Raw genomic sequence first — 15,000 nt, forward strand, 5'->3', positions numbered from 1 at the left:
CGTCTTTCCCGGTATGTGCCAAGCAGGACTCTCAGATCATCTGGTCTGTCTTTGCTTACTGTCCCTGCAATTCGCCGTGCACGATTGGGAGGTCGATCTTTTCGCTACCTGACACCCAAGGCATGGAACGAATTACCATTGTCCCTGAGATCGGCCCCCTGTCTTCTTACTTTCAGAAAGGATTTGAAGACATGGCTTTTTAGGAAATAGTCTTTTTATTTCTGCTCTTTTCTGTTGTGTGGTTGCTTTCTATGCTGTTTTTCTTTGCCAAAGCGCCGGGATGCTCCTCTGGAGTCGCCGTGCGCTATAAAAGAAATAAAGTAACATAACATAACATAACATTAATATTAAAGTCAGGGAAGTCCCCCAAGTCTGTGGAATCATACAGGCCCATCCCATTGGGTAACACAGACTATAAGTTTTTTGCTAAAATAATGGCAGATAGGCTGAATGTTGTTATCCCACAAATAGTTCAGGAAGACCAGAAGGGGTTCATAGGGGGAGATATTTGAAAGAGTTAACCTTCTCCATCATTGGTGCTATAGATATGGCATCTGCTCATGATCTTCCTTTGGCGGTTATCGCATTGGATGCCGCCAAGGCGTTTGACCATGTAAATTGGGTGTACTTGCAAGCATTAGTATAACACCTTAATCTGGGAGTATATTTCAGTAAAGCTCTTTCGGCAATATATCCAGCTCCTACCTCTAGGGCATTGGTTAATGGGACTCTAACTCAGCCAGTGTTGATTATACGAGGCACTAGACAAGGCCGTCCGTTGTCACCACTTTTATTTGATATATACATAGAGCCTCTAGCGCGCAAGATAAGGTCCGTTGAGTATATTATACCTTTTGAGTTTGAGGGCTGGTCCAGAAAGATTGGATTATATGCAGACGATATAATCATTTATACTCCTGATCTACAAAAATCTATGGCCTCTCTGCTAGACTTAACTAAAGACTTCGGGTCTGTTTCAGGCTAAGATATTAACAAAGAAAAAACAGAAGTTATGGCCTGGAATATAAACACTGAGGGTATTATATGTAAAAATGAGATGACATATCTCAGAGTTAGGATAACGCAGAATATTGCAGACCTCACCAAGGTTAATTTTACTGAGCTCAAAAAGGAGAAAAGTGCCAGCCTACGAGGGTGGTTGCATTTGCCACTCACAATATTTGGTCGGACAAACTTGGTTAAAATGATGCTGTTGCCCAAGTTAACTTTTTTATTTGAAACAATCCCCCTGAAATTCAAGAGGGATTGGTTTGCAAGCTTGCAAAGTGAGATTAGCACTTTTTTGTGGGCATCAAAAGGACCGCACCTATCTTGGAAGAAGCTCAGGAGAAGACTTGTTAAAGGAGGTTTAGCGGCTCTGGATTTACAATACTATTCATGGGCTTTTTATTGAAAAACAGCAGGATGCTGTTGGATATTCCGACAAATACGGTGATTGGGAAATGTTTGAAGCCTTGCTGAGGAAACAAAAATGTAATGAAAAAGGTTTTATGTATAAATTTGCTGATCCGAATTTTTTTTAAAAGGTCAGGTTAAAGGTTTTAAGAGACATAGCAGAGACCTGCTTCAGAATTAGGAGAGTTTTGAAAATTCCCTACTACAGCCAAATGGCTATGATTTGGGACGCGTCCACTCTGGTCCAGATATTTGTTGGCTCAACCATTAAAGGAGATAGGTCCGCAGAGGTGGAAGGACCTGTTTCCGGATGGAAATCTAGTTCTCTGGGGGAATTGTGAGGGGGTATGGGGTTGTTGTTTCTCCAGATTTAAGTATTTACAGATCCAAAGCTGGTCGGCGGCATCAGGTGATCAAATTGGTCTGTACAACGAGTTTGAGGATAAGTTTTTCTCTAATGCTGTATTCAAGAAAGAAATATCACTTTGGTACTGGCTGATGCTAGAAATGGAGGACGGCCCATTCAAGTTACCTTAGTCCCTGTGGAGTGACAGCTTGCCTGAGATCGCTACAGAAGACCAATGGCAAGTAACAATGACTATGCTTTACAAAATAGTTAAGCCTGCGAATTTAAGGAGGAATCATGTTTTCACGTTGCACAGGGCGTACTGGTCTCCACAAAGACTTTCTAAATTTGGTTCAGGCGGTATGGTGGCGTGTCCCAGGTGTAACACTCCTAATGAAGATGATCTGCATATGTTCATGCTATGTCCGAAGATTCAAGCGTTCTGGGAGGCCGTGAGTAGCTGTCTGTCGAATGACCTTGGGTTACAGATGAAGGTAAGTCCTGAGTCAGTTATATCTGGAAGACTCGGCTTACAAGGTAAGGGCACGGATGACACTGCTAAGCTTATTTTTTATTCTGTACTTTTGGCATGAAGAGAGATTTGTAAATTGTGGGTCTCCCCAGTTTTGCCTATAGTAGCAGATTGGCTATGTGCTATGAGACAATCAGCAAAACTTGACATTTCGGATCAGACGAAATAGAGATATACATTTTGGATTCCTTTTTGACTCATTATGGGTGAGGGCAGGGGGTGTTTGGTTTTTGGTTTTGATAAAGCATAAATCCTATGATTAAGCCTTAGCCTGCCTCGGCTGGTGAAAGTCTTCTTGTTACCGAGAAGATGTGGGGTAGGGGCTGATGCGCTGTGGAAGTAGACTCCTCTGATTTTGTCAGGCCTGCCCTGGATGGGAGTTTCTATTCTTAAGAGCGCTGTTTGGCCCCCTCCTCTACAACCAGTAAAAGAGATGGAAAGCCCAGAGTGGTCAGGTTGAGTTATGGGTAGCGAAAAGGCAAATGAGGGGAAAAAAAAAAGACCGCGGCGGTCCGACCGACGCCGATGAGAACACAGATGGCAGTCCGACTGGCATTGTAATGAGGCCCTAAATTCATATAAAGCACTCTGCACACAGAATTATCTAGCAGAAACTTTTGCAGTGCACTATAAAATTAGATGTATGCAAAAACGCTCTTTGCTTTGTTGTCAACTAAAAACATGATTATTTTGTTTTGTTTATGTTAATCGTTGATTTTACATTTCTACACACTGTCTGGACATATGATATTAAAACGAAGGTATAGACATCCTTAATATTGCCATAGGTATTTATCGAATTATGTGTATATAGTACAAATATGCATGGACAACATGACATAGTTCAACATCAGATAGTGCTTATTCATTTATACTTCATGGCATCTTAAATAATTGAGCTAGATGAATAAAACTATGATCAAATAGAAACTGCTCAACAATTAAAGTGAACTCCCACCTTTTGTTTATTGTCTTCAGCAGGCACATGAATGATAAAGATCCCGTCACTCAGGTTACTGACAGAAATACCTAGAAAATAAATGTATAATTCAGAGTACTTTAAAAAAAATTTGATCTATGTAATGACCACTTCCATCCTAACATGGCTATAACTTTAGACAGGGTGCTCGACACAAACACGACGGAGTACAGCTAAACCCTTAGACCTGCTGCCTAAATGAGAGACATTCGGATTTTAAGTTTCTCATCGACTGAGTAGCTGTTGACTCAGTTGTCGGAAAGCTTCCTCTGAGTTGGGGCTATTGGAGGAAGGACATTACACTATCCACTCTAATTACAGTGGATGGCAAAAAGTCTATTTTTGCCTGTCTTTCACCACCAGGAAAAACTTGGTGGTGAGGGGCAAAAATATATAATGTCCTCTATACCTAGGTAGAAAACTCTTACGATGTGGGGGTCTTAGGGTTTTGTGTTTCTGACTCCACATCGGGAATTTGTTTCGGAAAAACAAAAACATTTGAAAAGCTTGGTAAACGGCCATTAAAACTGATGACCGCCATACGCAAAACATTTTGTACATTGAAAGAAATTGCCATGATGCTAGTTTCTTTTAACATACTGAGATTACCTCTGGGCTGGTGGTCATTTCTAAACTATACAACCTTAGACCGTCAGGATGGTGGAGGTAATGTCCTCCGCCACCCTGATAAAAGAGTACCATCCATCAAATCTTAAATCAGACCCTTGATGTTTAACAGATTCTAGAGATATGTAATAATTGATGCTTCTTTATTTCATATACCATAAAACAAAAGTCTGAATTTCCAAGGTCTTACTAATTTTCTGGCCATTATTGCACTAGAAACAGTCAGACTCCAAGAACTTACATTTATGCTCATGCCTATAGCAGGAATGAAGCCTGTGATTGGGGTGATTGGGAACTTGGCATGACATTCCCACCACAAACAAGTGTATCAACAAAGAGCCAACACTGCAATGACTTGCAAGGAAACATGAAGGACTAATCTTCACTTTACACAAAAGATATCCCAATATATCCTAAAATCGACATAAATAAAACGTTGGGCTAGGATCGCCAATAGGTTGACACTGAATCACTCATACTGAGCAGGACTTTAATTTCTTTCGAATATGTACTGATCATCACTGGTGTCCAAAGTATGTAATCACTGGCATACACAATAAGTAACCAGTGGTACAAAGTACAGACAAAAAGTAAAACACAGCAGTGCTCCTGACTTCTAGCTAATTTCACTATCTGAGTTACTGGAAAGACCCTTAGCCCTCTCCTTATTGCCTATTCACAGGGTAGAAAACAATAATATCCCTAATCAACTTGCCACATTTGGATTCTTTCCATCGGATCATTTTAGAGTCTGTTGAATCCCTCTGGGATTGCACCGGCCTAAAAGGCAACATGGCTGCTTTTCCATGTGTGTCCGCGGAAGCACCCCGGCATGTCAGCATCCAAACACTATCTAGGTTCATCTTCAACCCTGTGAAGTATGTGAAGGCTCCTATAGGTTCACTTCTATGATTAGAATACTTGAGATGTCCAAGATGACAAGCCCTTCCCAGCTGTACAGCATGAATATCATTGGTAGGTTACCAAGTATAATTTCCCTGCACCTACCACTTTCTGTCATAGAAATAGAACCATTCTAAGCTGTTGTTTACACACCAAGAAAACATAGATTAACTTTCAGGACACTGTTCACAAGGACACATTGTTTGTGGATGACAAGAGTTGCGCAGAGAATGTACTAGTGTCTGTCTTCAATGGTTACACACCTGGAAATCAGTAAAACATTTCTTAAGCTTTATTTAGATTAGAGCAAAGGTGCCGAAGGCAATCTGAATGCTGACTCATCTGCATAGATGTAGGTTGAACTGTAGGTAAAGTGAGATGAGAAACAAGCATCTGATGCAGGATAACAACTCCTCGTGATCTACTGAACAGGCATGTGGTAACAAAATGAAATATGTAATCCTACAAAGGGGTAAAGAGTCATAATATCGAGTCTTTTATTTCGACTGGACAGAATATCGAGTAAAAAATATAGAATGGACATAATATCGACTAGACATAATATAGACAACAAAAATATCGACTAGAGAAAATTAATATCGAATAGAATGGACATAATATCGAATCAAAAATATAGAATGGACATAATATCGACTAGACATAATATAGCCAACAAAAATATCGAATTTAAGGTAAGTTAATAATAATTTTTATTTTTTGTGTAATATAAGTCTGTAGCGGGTTGTGGGTTTATAGGGGAATAGGGTGGGAAGTAATTTAATTATAATTAATTAAATATGTTAATTTATTTATTGATATTTATTTAGAATTAATTGTTAATTACTTATTAATTGGTAATTAATTAAAATATATTTGGTAATTAATTATAATTGATTCATTGATAAATATTTTAATTTTAGTAATTTATTTTCTGTAGCGGGTTGTGGGTTTATAGGGGAATAGGGTGGGAAGTAATTTAATTATAATTAATTAAATATGTTAATTTATTTATTGATATTTATTTAGAATTAATTGTTAATTAATTATTAATTGTTAATTAATTAAAATATAATTGGTAATTAATTATAATTGATTACTTGATAAATATTTTAATTTTAGTAATTTATTTTCTGTAGCGGGTTGTGGGTTTATAGGGGAATAGGGTGGGAAGTAATTTAATTATAATTAATTAAATATGTTAATTTATTTATTGATATTTATTTAGAATTAATTGTTAATTAATTATTAATTGGTAATTAATTAAAATATAATTGGTAATTAAATATAATTGATTAATTGATAAATATTTTAATTTTAGTAATTTATTTTCTGTAGCGGGTTGTGGGTTTATAGGGGAATAGGGTGGGAAGTAATTTAATTATAATTAATTAAATATGTTAATTTATTTATTGATATTTATTTAGAATTAATTGTTAATTAATTATTAATTCGTAATTAATTAAAATATAATTGGTAATTAATTATAATTGATTAATTGATAAATATTTTAATTTGAGAAATTTATTTTCTGTAGCGGGTTGTGGGTTTATAGGGGAATAGGGTGGGAAGTATTTTAATTATAATTAATTAAATATGTCATTTAAATTATTGGTATTTATTTAGAATTAATTGTTAATTAATTTTTAATAGGTAATTAATTAAAATATAATTGGTAATTAAAATAATTTTATTAATTTTGAAATTCTAAATTAATTTATTGTTAATAGGTAATTAATTAGTATGAGTAGGCAATTTTTATAATTAAATAATTTTATTTTGTATTTATAAATAAATATTTAATATTTTTTATACACAAGTAAAATATTTTATTTATTTGTAACTGGTATTACTATTTATGTTATTTATATCTATTTGTGAAGTATTTACTTTCCCTATTATTGCACTCTCTGAAGTTGGAATAGTAATTTTAACCCCTACGCAATACAACAGTTTCCCTACTGTTGCACCCACTGGAGTGGGTATGCAACGTTTACAACGCAACTTTTACTATGCACTACCATTACAACGAAACTTTTACAACGCAAAAACTTTTACAACGCATACATTTACAAAGCATGTTTTTACAACGCAGATACTTTTACAACGCATACCATTACAACGTAAGTATTGCTAAGTATTTAATAATTTTTAAAATGTTATATGTTTGGGTTTTTGTGTAAAGGGGTATTTTTAGGGTTCAGGGTCAGTTTTCAGTTTTTGGGTAAAGGGGTATTTTTAGGGTTCAGGGTCAGTTTTCAGTTTTTGGGTAAAGGGGTATTTTTAGAGTTCATGGTCAGTTTTCAGTTTTTGGGTAAAGGGGTATTTTTAGGGTTCAGGGTCAGTTTTCAGTTTCTGGGGTAAAGGGGTATATTTAGGGTTCAGGGTCAGTTTTCAGTTTTTGGGTAAAGGGGTATTTTTAGGGTTCAGGGTCAGTTTTCAGTTTCTGGGGTAAAGGGGTATATTTAGGGTTCAGGGTCAGTTTTCAGTTTTTGGGTAAAGGGGTATTTTTAGGGTTCAGGGTCAGTTTTCAGTTTTTGGGTAAAGGGGTATTTGTAGGGTTCAGGGTCAGTTTTCAGTTTTTGGGTAAAGGGGTATTTTTAGGGTTCAGGGTCAGTTTTCAGTTTCTGGGGTAAAGGGGTATTTTTAGTGTTCAGGGTCAGTTTTCAGTTTTTGGGTAAAGGGGTATTTTTAGGGTTCAGGGTCAGTTTTCAGTTTTTGGGTAGAGGGGTATTTTTAGGGTTCAGGGTCAGTTTAGGGTTTTTGGGGTACAGGGGTACTTTGTAAAAATAAAGTAAAATTACATTTAAATTACATTAATTAAATACAATTAAATAAAATTAAATTATATTATAATATTTTAAACTAATTTATATTAAAAATAATATTATATACTTACCAATACTTATGTTGTAATGGTATGCGTTGTAAAGGTATATGCGTTGTAAAATCTTGCGTTGTAAATGTATGAGTTGTAAAAGTTTTTGTGTTGTAAAAGTTTTGATGTAATGGTAGGTGTTGTAAAAGTATGCGTTGTAACGTCATACATCCCTGGAGTGGGAATAGTAATTTTAACCCCTACGCTATCCAGCGCTTTCCCTACTGTTGCACCCACTGGAGTGGGAATAGTAAATTTTACCTCTACGCTATCCAACACTTTTGCTAATGTTGAACTCACTATAGTTGTTACAATAAATTTTAACCATTTTCTATGCTACGCTAAAAATGTTATATATGTTTATTTAATAATATGTTTTAATTAAATTTTTAAAATAATTATTTCTAAGTTTATATTAAATATATATATTACTATATTAGTTTTAACTTAATTTTAAGACATTTAAAAAAATCGATATTTTGACAGTCTATATTTTTGTAGGTCGATATTTTGGAGTCGATATTTTGGTACTTACCTGTTTGTAGATAGGGAGTCGATATTTTGTCACTCGATATTTTTCACTCGATATTTGTGTATCTCGATATTTGTGACGTCGATATTATGTCAGTGATCCCTACAAAGGATCTGTCTGGAGTGGGGGCTGTTGTTTTGGGACATGATTATTTTGCAGCTTTTCTTTGGGGAGGTGGGTTCTGAGGGATGGTGACTTTCTGTGGTAGTTCTGTGGTAACTAACAGAACATTTTGTGTCTAGGATTTAATCTTCCCCTCATCAGTCGTTGTTGCCCACCGCTAATGTTCCTCTGGCCATATGAGGCCAAGCTGGTCTTATAAAACTGAGTAGCAGTTAGTTGGTCTGATCTTAGGAGGTTGATATGTAATTTAAAAGTTGAGTAATTAAGTAATGACAGTCTGTCATTTTCAGCTCTGCTGATCTTTAATAAAAAAATAAAGAAGTATGGACAAATTATCCTTTCTCTGAAAATTGTTTACATAGGTAAGTTCCTCAAAGGATTGACATTAATGGCTGGCACTATTTCTAACCAGATGAAGCCTGTTCAACGTCTAATAAGCCGAAACATGCAGGAAGCTGTCCATCATATACAACAAGCTTCACTCCATTTTAAGTGCTCAACATATTTTCCTGCCTCTGGCATTTGAATGACATATTTGGAATACACAATTGGTTACCTTTGAGGGAGGCAAATTCGATTTTCTGCTTGATCTTGGCCAATTCCACTACGTACACTGAGGACTGCGTGATAAGGAGCTGACGTGGCCGTGGCTTGAAACCATTTCTGTCATATTTAATCACTGGTGTGCCATACTAGAAAAAAGGTTCAGAGTTGAAACCTACATTAGATTCTCTTTGCTTCTCTTAGTTGCACAAATTAAAATGGGCTACAGGTTGAATAGCAAAAAATATAGTTTAAGCAATACAGTTTATTTAATCAACATTAAACACAACATTTTTCCTGGATCTGTGTTTGTTTTTAGTTATAATAATCAATAAGCACACACATATTACCCATCTAGATTGTTTCAGCTTTGTCTACACATATAAATCAAAAATGCTATTATATAATTAAAAGTACATTGCATTTGTAAACATTTTGTTGTCTGTAGGCATCAAACAAAAGCAGAGTCTTATCATGATGCGTTAAGAGTGTCACAGGCGAGCAGCTTGTGTCCAGCTTCTTTCTGACCAAGTATCAAAGCAATTTTGAGTAAAAACAAACTTTTATTTACAATTGACTTAAAAGTAGTTACTATGGGTAATTCAATCACTTTGATGCTCGCTAAAAGTGGAAGCTAAGCTGAGGAATCGCACTGCCTGTACAAATCTCAAACTCCGCACTATGGGGTATATTTACAAGGACCAGCGATACCTATTGCAAACACCAGTTAGCAGTCGTTTTTTATCGCCATCTAACCCTGAAAATTATCGGCATGTCCATGGTTCACGGTCGGGTTTGGGGTGCAAAGGTTAATTTTGGGTTGCACTCACTGAAGTGGGAATAGTGATATTTATGTCTCCGCTATGCAACACCTACTCCACTGTTGCAATGTGCCTAGTATTAGTATGCAGTGGAATGGAATGTGATGTTATGGCATGCATTGCAACTATGTATGCGCCTTTGGCACACACGTTGTATGCATGCTGTACATGTGCGCACAGCGGCAGCCATTGATAGGTGCTGGGGAGGCTAGACAGCTGTGAGGGCAGCCAGTTGGTAGGGCATTGGGTGACTCGGAGGTTAGTCTGGGTGATGGGGGACAGGTGCCGGCGAGTATCCTCCAGTGTTGCATTGCCCATCCATGAAGGGTGTGCCACTGGGCGGTCCTTCATGGCAAACCATGATTGGGAGCGACAGAAAGCTTTGATAAGGGAAGGCCTGGGAGAACGGCTTGTGAAACCGGTTGTACTAGCTTTGTACAAAGCCCGCCCCTTTCTCGGTTTTGTGTATAAAATGTCTTCGTTTCCTGTTCTCTGCCCTCCCTTCAGCACGCGGATGTTTGTCAGCGTGTGCACAACATGCAGGCTGTACTATGTGAAGCACGTGTGCAGATATGATTGAACAGAGTGTCCCCTCAGCTGCTTTTCTGCTTCTGGATACAGTGCCCCTCTCATTGTCAAGGCACCCATGCAGTCAGTCCATTGCATGCAATTATGCAATCCCTTGTGCAATGCCTAGGCACTCCAACAGCCACCTAACAATGCACATGACCTACCCACCTATGCACCCCATGCATTCTGCATATGAGATGGGCAGTCATGCAACAGCTGTCCATGTCCAGCCCCCCCAGCACTTCTCAATGGCGGATGCTGTGCGCCCATGCACAGCGCCAGTACCCTCTGCCTGCCTGATGGCAGGCGTGAGGGTGATGCAGTACCACAGGGATAGGCTGGCCCAATGCATTGATGGAGTTGCGTTATGGTTGTAACACGACTGCAGCAATGCATGACTTTAGCACAGACAGATACGTCAGGATTCATGACGTATCTGTCATTAATTGCGTCATGGAGCGCTGTCCAGTAAATACAGCGCATCCATGCTGTCGCAAGAAGAGGGTAGTGTGAATTGTTGCAACGCTGTCTTGTTGCAGCGCTGCAACACTTTTCATGACTGGGACCCAGGAATGCGCACTATCTTATTGATGGTGCGCATTCCTGCACTGTAGTTTTGTCGCAGGGCAGCGCTGCAACATTGCTTGCAGCGCTGTCCAGCATCAAAACCTGCTGAGATGAGGCCCCAAGTGTTATCCCCATTTTTAAGACCAGCTATTTTCTGGTCTTAAGTAACCGGCTCTAACTGCAGTTAGAGACAGTTTTTTTGCTCTTCAGAACTTCAAGGATCCCCTTGTGAATATGGAGAAGTGGGGTTTGCGACAGTTTTTGCACAGGATCGCCTCTCCTGCATATAATTATCGCTAACAGAAGTGTCGATCTTTCCAACAGACTTTTTCGCCTAAAAACCGTTGCGAACGGCTGTTAGCGACAGCGTGGTAATAGCACGATAAAATTATCGCCGCATTAGCGGGAGACAGCTGCCGCTAACGCTGCGATAACTACTTGTGAATATGCCCCTATATTGTTTCTTTTATTCCACAAGTTGGGAAACTGACTAATGGTGCAACACAACTTCTCCAAATCCACCGATCTCCCTTGAAAGGTGAGGTTACAGCTGAGACATTTTTTTAGGTTATTGATTTCATGTGTGGACTGGGGTAGGTTGCCCAGTCCACACAGGTGTTGGTTTGATATATGCCATAATGCACTCCTGTTGGACTTGGCCCTTTTTACAGGGTCATCCCTATATTTTTTGCCTTCCTCCTGTATTTTGTCTGACCTGTTTTTGTTGGTTTTATAACTCTGGGCACTTTACCACTGCTGAGCAGTGCTAAAGTGCATATGCTCTCCCTATTGTAAATTGATGTATGGATTAGTGATTCCATGATTGGCTGGTTTGGTTTACTTGTCAGACCTTAGTACAGTGCACTGAGTGTGCCAGGGCTTGTAAACAAAATGCTGCTGGTGGGCTTGCAGAACTGGTTATGCCACCCACAGAAGCAGCCTGTAAAAGTGTGTCTCAGGTCTGCCATCGCAGAGCCTGTGTGCTGTCTGGTACTGCTATGTTGACTGGGCAAGTGCACCCACTTGCCAGTCCCTAAACCTTCCCTTTTCTTCATATCAGACACCCCTATGGTAGTCCCTTGGGCAGGGTGCATTGTAAGTATAAGATAAGACAAGCCCTGATGCGTGTTGTATGTCCTAATAGTGAATTACAGCCATGTTCGTTTCTTACTATTGCAAGGCTACCTATTACCCATAGGCCAGAATGGGCAGTTTGATTATTACATCTTATAATCCTAACTGACTCAGGGAACTAGGTAGAAATTCGAGTTTAGTATGCCTGTACTGTAAAATACATCTTTTAGTGAAGTTGGTGTTAACATTCTGTGCCTTCCCTCCACAATGCTGGCTCCACCTCCTGTGGTGCGTCTGATGTCTCTGCCCTGCACTGTGAAAGGAAAGATGGAGTCATGTCAACAGAGTGCTCCAGGACTGACCAGAACTGGATTGGACTAGGCAAAGGCCTTCAGAGAACAAAGAGAAACTGTGTATAAAAGAGGGGGCAACAAGAAGAAACCTTTGCTGAGGAGTGGAATAAGAGAGACTGAGGAGAGACTATCCCTAAGCTGAAGTGTTGCTTGGGGGATTGGCCTGCAGTGGTTGCCTGACTGCCAAAGAAAGGAGAGAGGAACTTTCATCAACTTGTAAGGATCTCCAATGGCTTGAGAACAGAGCTTGCCTCCTTCTGAAGTGTCAGGGACAACAGACTTCACCCAAATGCTCCCCAAGAGTTGTTTTGAAGTGCCTGCAGTTGTGCTGGACATTTTGGAGGACTTGCGCATCGCAAGTCCTCCAAAATGTCCAGCACAACTGCAGGCACTTCAAAACAACTCTTGGGGAGTTCTTTTGAAGTGGAAGCGTGTCGCCGAACTGCCGCTTCACAACACACGTGCCTTGCATCGCCAGAGAAGAGGATCGACATCGCATCAGACACCGCCGCATCTCCGGGAAGCGTGTCGCAGGGTCTGTCGTGGCTCATCGCTGGAGAAGAGGATCGACGTCTCAGCAGACGCCGCCGCATCACCGGAAAGAGTGTCGCAGGGCCTGTGGCGGACGTCACAGCAGACGCTGCTGCATCACTGGGAAGCGTGTCGCAGGGCCTGTCGCGGCTCGCATCATGTAAAGTATCTCGCATCGCCGGAGAAGAGGATCGACGTTGCAGCAGACGCCGTCGAATCACCGGGAAGCATGTTGCATCGAGAAGAAAAGCACCATCTTTGTTTCTTTGCACCAAATTTTCAACGCATTTCAAGGTACATTGACTCAAAGTGTCGTATTTTAAGAACTATTATAAAGAAGATAATTCTACCATTTTAAGTACAGTATTGTGTATTTTTTTCGTTTATGGTCTTGTGTTAAACCTATATAAAGTATACTTATTTTTAAAATAAAACTGTGTGGTGTCCATCTGTAGTATTGTCACTGGATTACTGTATGTGTTCACAAATGCTTTACACACTCCCTCTGAGATAAGCCTGTCTGCTCGTGCCAAGCTACCAAGGGGGTGAGCAGGGGTTATTTTAAAAGTGTACCCCCTTACCCTGACTAGACGCAAGGGTCCCTATTTGTCACAGGTACCTACCTAAGCAAACTAGAGACCCCCAAATCTAACAACTCCTACTTGACAGCAGATTGGATGTACGTTTGTATGGGTAATGGCTTTCTCTTTAAGTTTTGTGTATTCATATATATTTCACTTTATACATTTCTGTCTTCTCTTACTGTATTTGCACATGCATAAATTTACGTTTAAAGGTTTAAATGCTGTTTACAAATGTTTATGTGCTAAAGATAATACACGTGCCACATGTGCAATACATTTTCGTGCAACACGCACGCCCTATTGTACACCCACCACTGGGAGTTGTCTAGCTACATATTATTCTTACCTTAATCCTCTCACTGCTAATTAATTGTAACACTTTGGGGCTGATGTCCTGTTCATCTGAGAAAGAAAAATGTGTAAAAATCAGTACAGTACAACAATGCATGTACAGGTCAAAACACCTGCCATAAAATATTTATTTTTATCAGATCAAATCGTTTAAGCTTTATAGAATTTCTTTTCACATTATAAAATAAACGCTCGTAATAGGTGGGTTGATCCATATGATATGACTGTCGTCCTAAACAAGATTTTTTTAAAGCAAGAAATTACAGTAGGTGCAAATATATTATCAAGGGTATCTTTTATCAGTGTGGATTCTGGAACTATGCAGTTTTTGCTATCTTTCTTTTACAAAGCAGACAATCGGCCTTAAAAGAAACAAATGATGTAATGTACACCTCCCTTCTTTAAAAGAAGAGTGACCTCAAGATAACCTTTGTCAATAGCCCTTTACCGGATGGCTCTTCGGCCCCTGGCCTGCCAGGTTTCAGCAAGGACCGTCCTGCTATATTTAGGGCAGAGTGACCATCCCTGGTATTCTGTGCTGAAGCCCACCATGAGAGGCCTAGAATGCTTGCAGTGGTCCCCATGCGCAGGGATAAAGATCCGAGCTTGTTAGGATCAGGTACTTATTGTTTTACACAACATACACTCCTACTTTGGACAAAGGAGCTGGAAGTAGATGGGGCAGCATTCCGAAAATAACCAGGCTGGAGTTCCAAAGGTGACGTTCATTAAAAGTGACTTTAAATTGTGTTATCTTGTTACATTTGCTCTGCATTAAAAGACAGAGACACATTTCAGTTAGACTTCTTACAAATTGCTTGTCTTTCTTTTATCAGGGTGATTAGTTGCAACAGTAATTGAAGGTCCAGGGATCTCCGGCCTATATCTTTGTTCGTAATTATCGACAAAATGAAGGAGCAATACTCAAAGCCCTGGACCCTAAGGAGCTTCAAAAATTTGAAAAATGAATTTTAGAGTGAGTATGTATTCTTTTCCTTTGAAGTTAATGGATGATAAGGGTAAATCCTTCCTTACTTTGATCTTAGCAAAAGCCATAGTCATATCTATTCCATTCTTTAATAATTCAATTCAGTTTCATTAGGTTTATCCAGATTTTGTTTATTGAACAAAGAGGAAAGACAGCCGACACGTGTTTGACCTTATGTGGCAGGTAGCGCCAGGGCTTTCTCAAGGCTAATCAATTCGTTTACATTTTTCTAATTTCCTCAATTTTTCAAATGCACGACAGTAATTTGTATCACTTTCAATTTTT

At 39.1% G+C, this 15,000-nt stretch overlaps 1 protein-coding gene across 1 annotated transcript in view; it reads right to left on the bottom strand.

Annotated features, from left to right (window-relative positions):
* MYO1H (myosin IH) overlaps positions 1–15,000 on the bottom strand; it is a 749,175-nt gene that overhangs the window by 154,729 nt on the left and 579,446 nt on the right. Inside the window, exons 26-28 of the mRNA XM_078666099.1 lie at positions 13,723–13,778; positions 8,890–9,025; positions 3,253–3,323 (exon numbers count right to left, since the gene is read on the bottom strand). Coding sequence (XP_078522225.1) covers positions 3,253–3,323; positions 8,890–9,025; positions 13,723–13,778 — 263 coding nt within the window. The remainder of the gene's footprint in view (positions 1–3,252; positions 3,324–8,889; positions 9,026–13,722; positions 13,779–15,000) is intronic.

The sequence above is a fragment of the Lissotriton helveticus genome, chromosome 11 (genome assembly GCF_964261635.1).
Source record: "Lissotriton helveticus chromosome 11, aLisHel1.1, whole genome shotgun sequence".
In the NCBI taxonomy this organism is placed as follows: domain Eukaryota; kingdom Metazoa; phylum Chordata; class Amphibia; order Caudata; family Salamandridae; genus Lissotriton; species Lissotriton helveticus.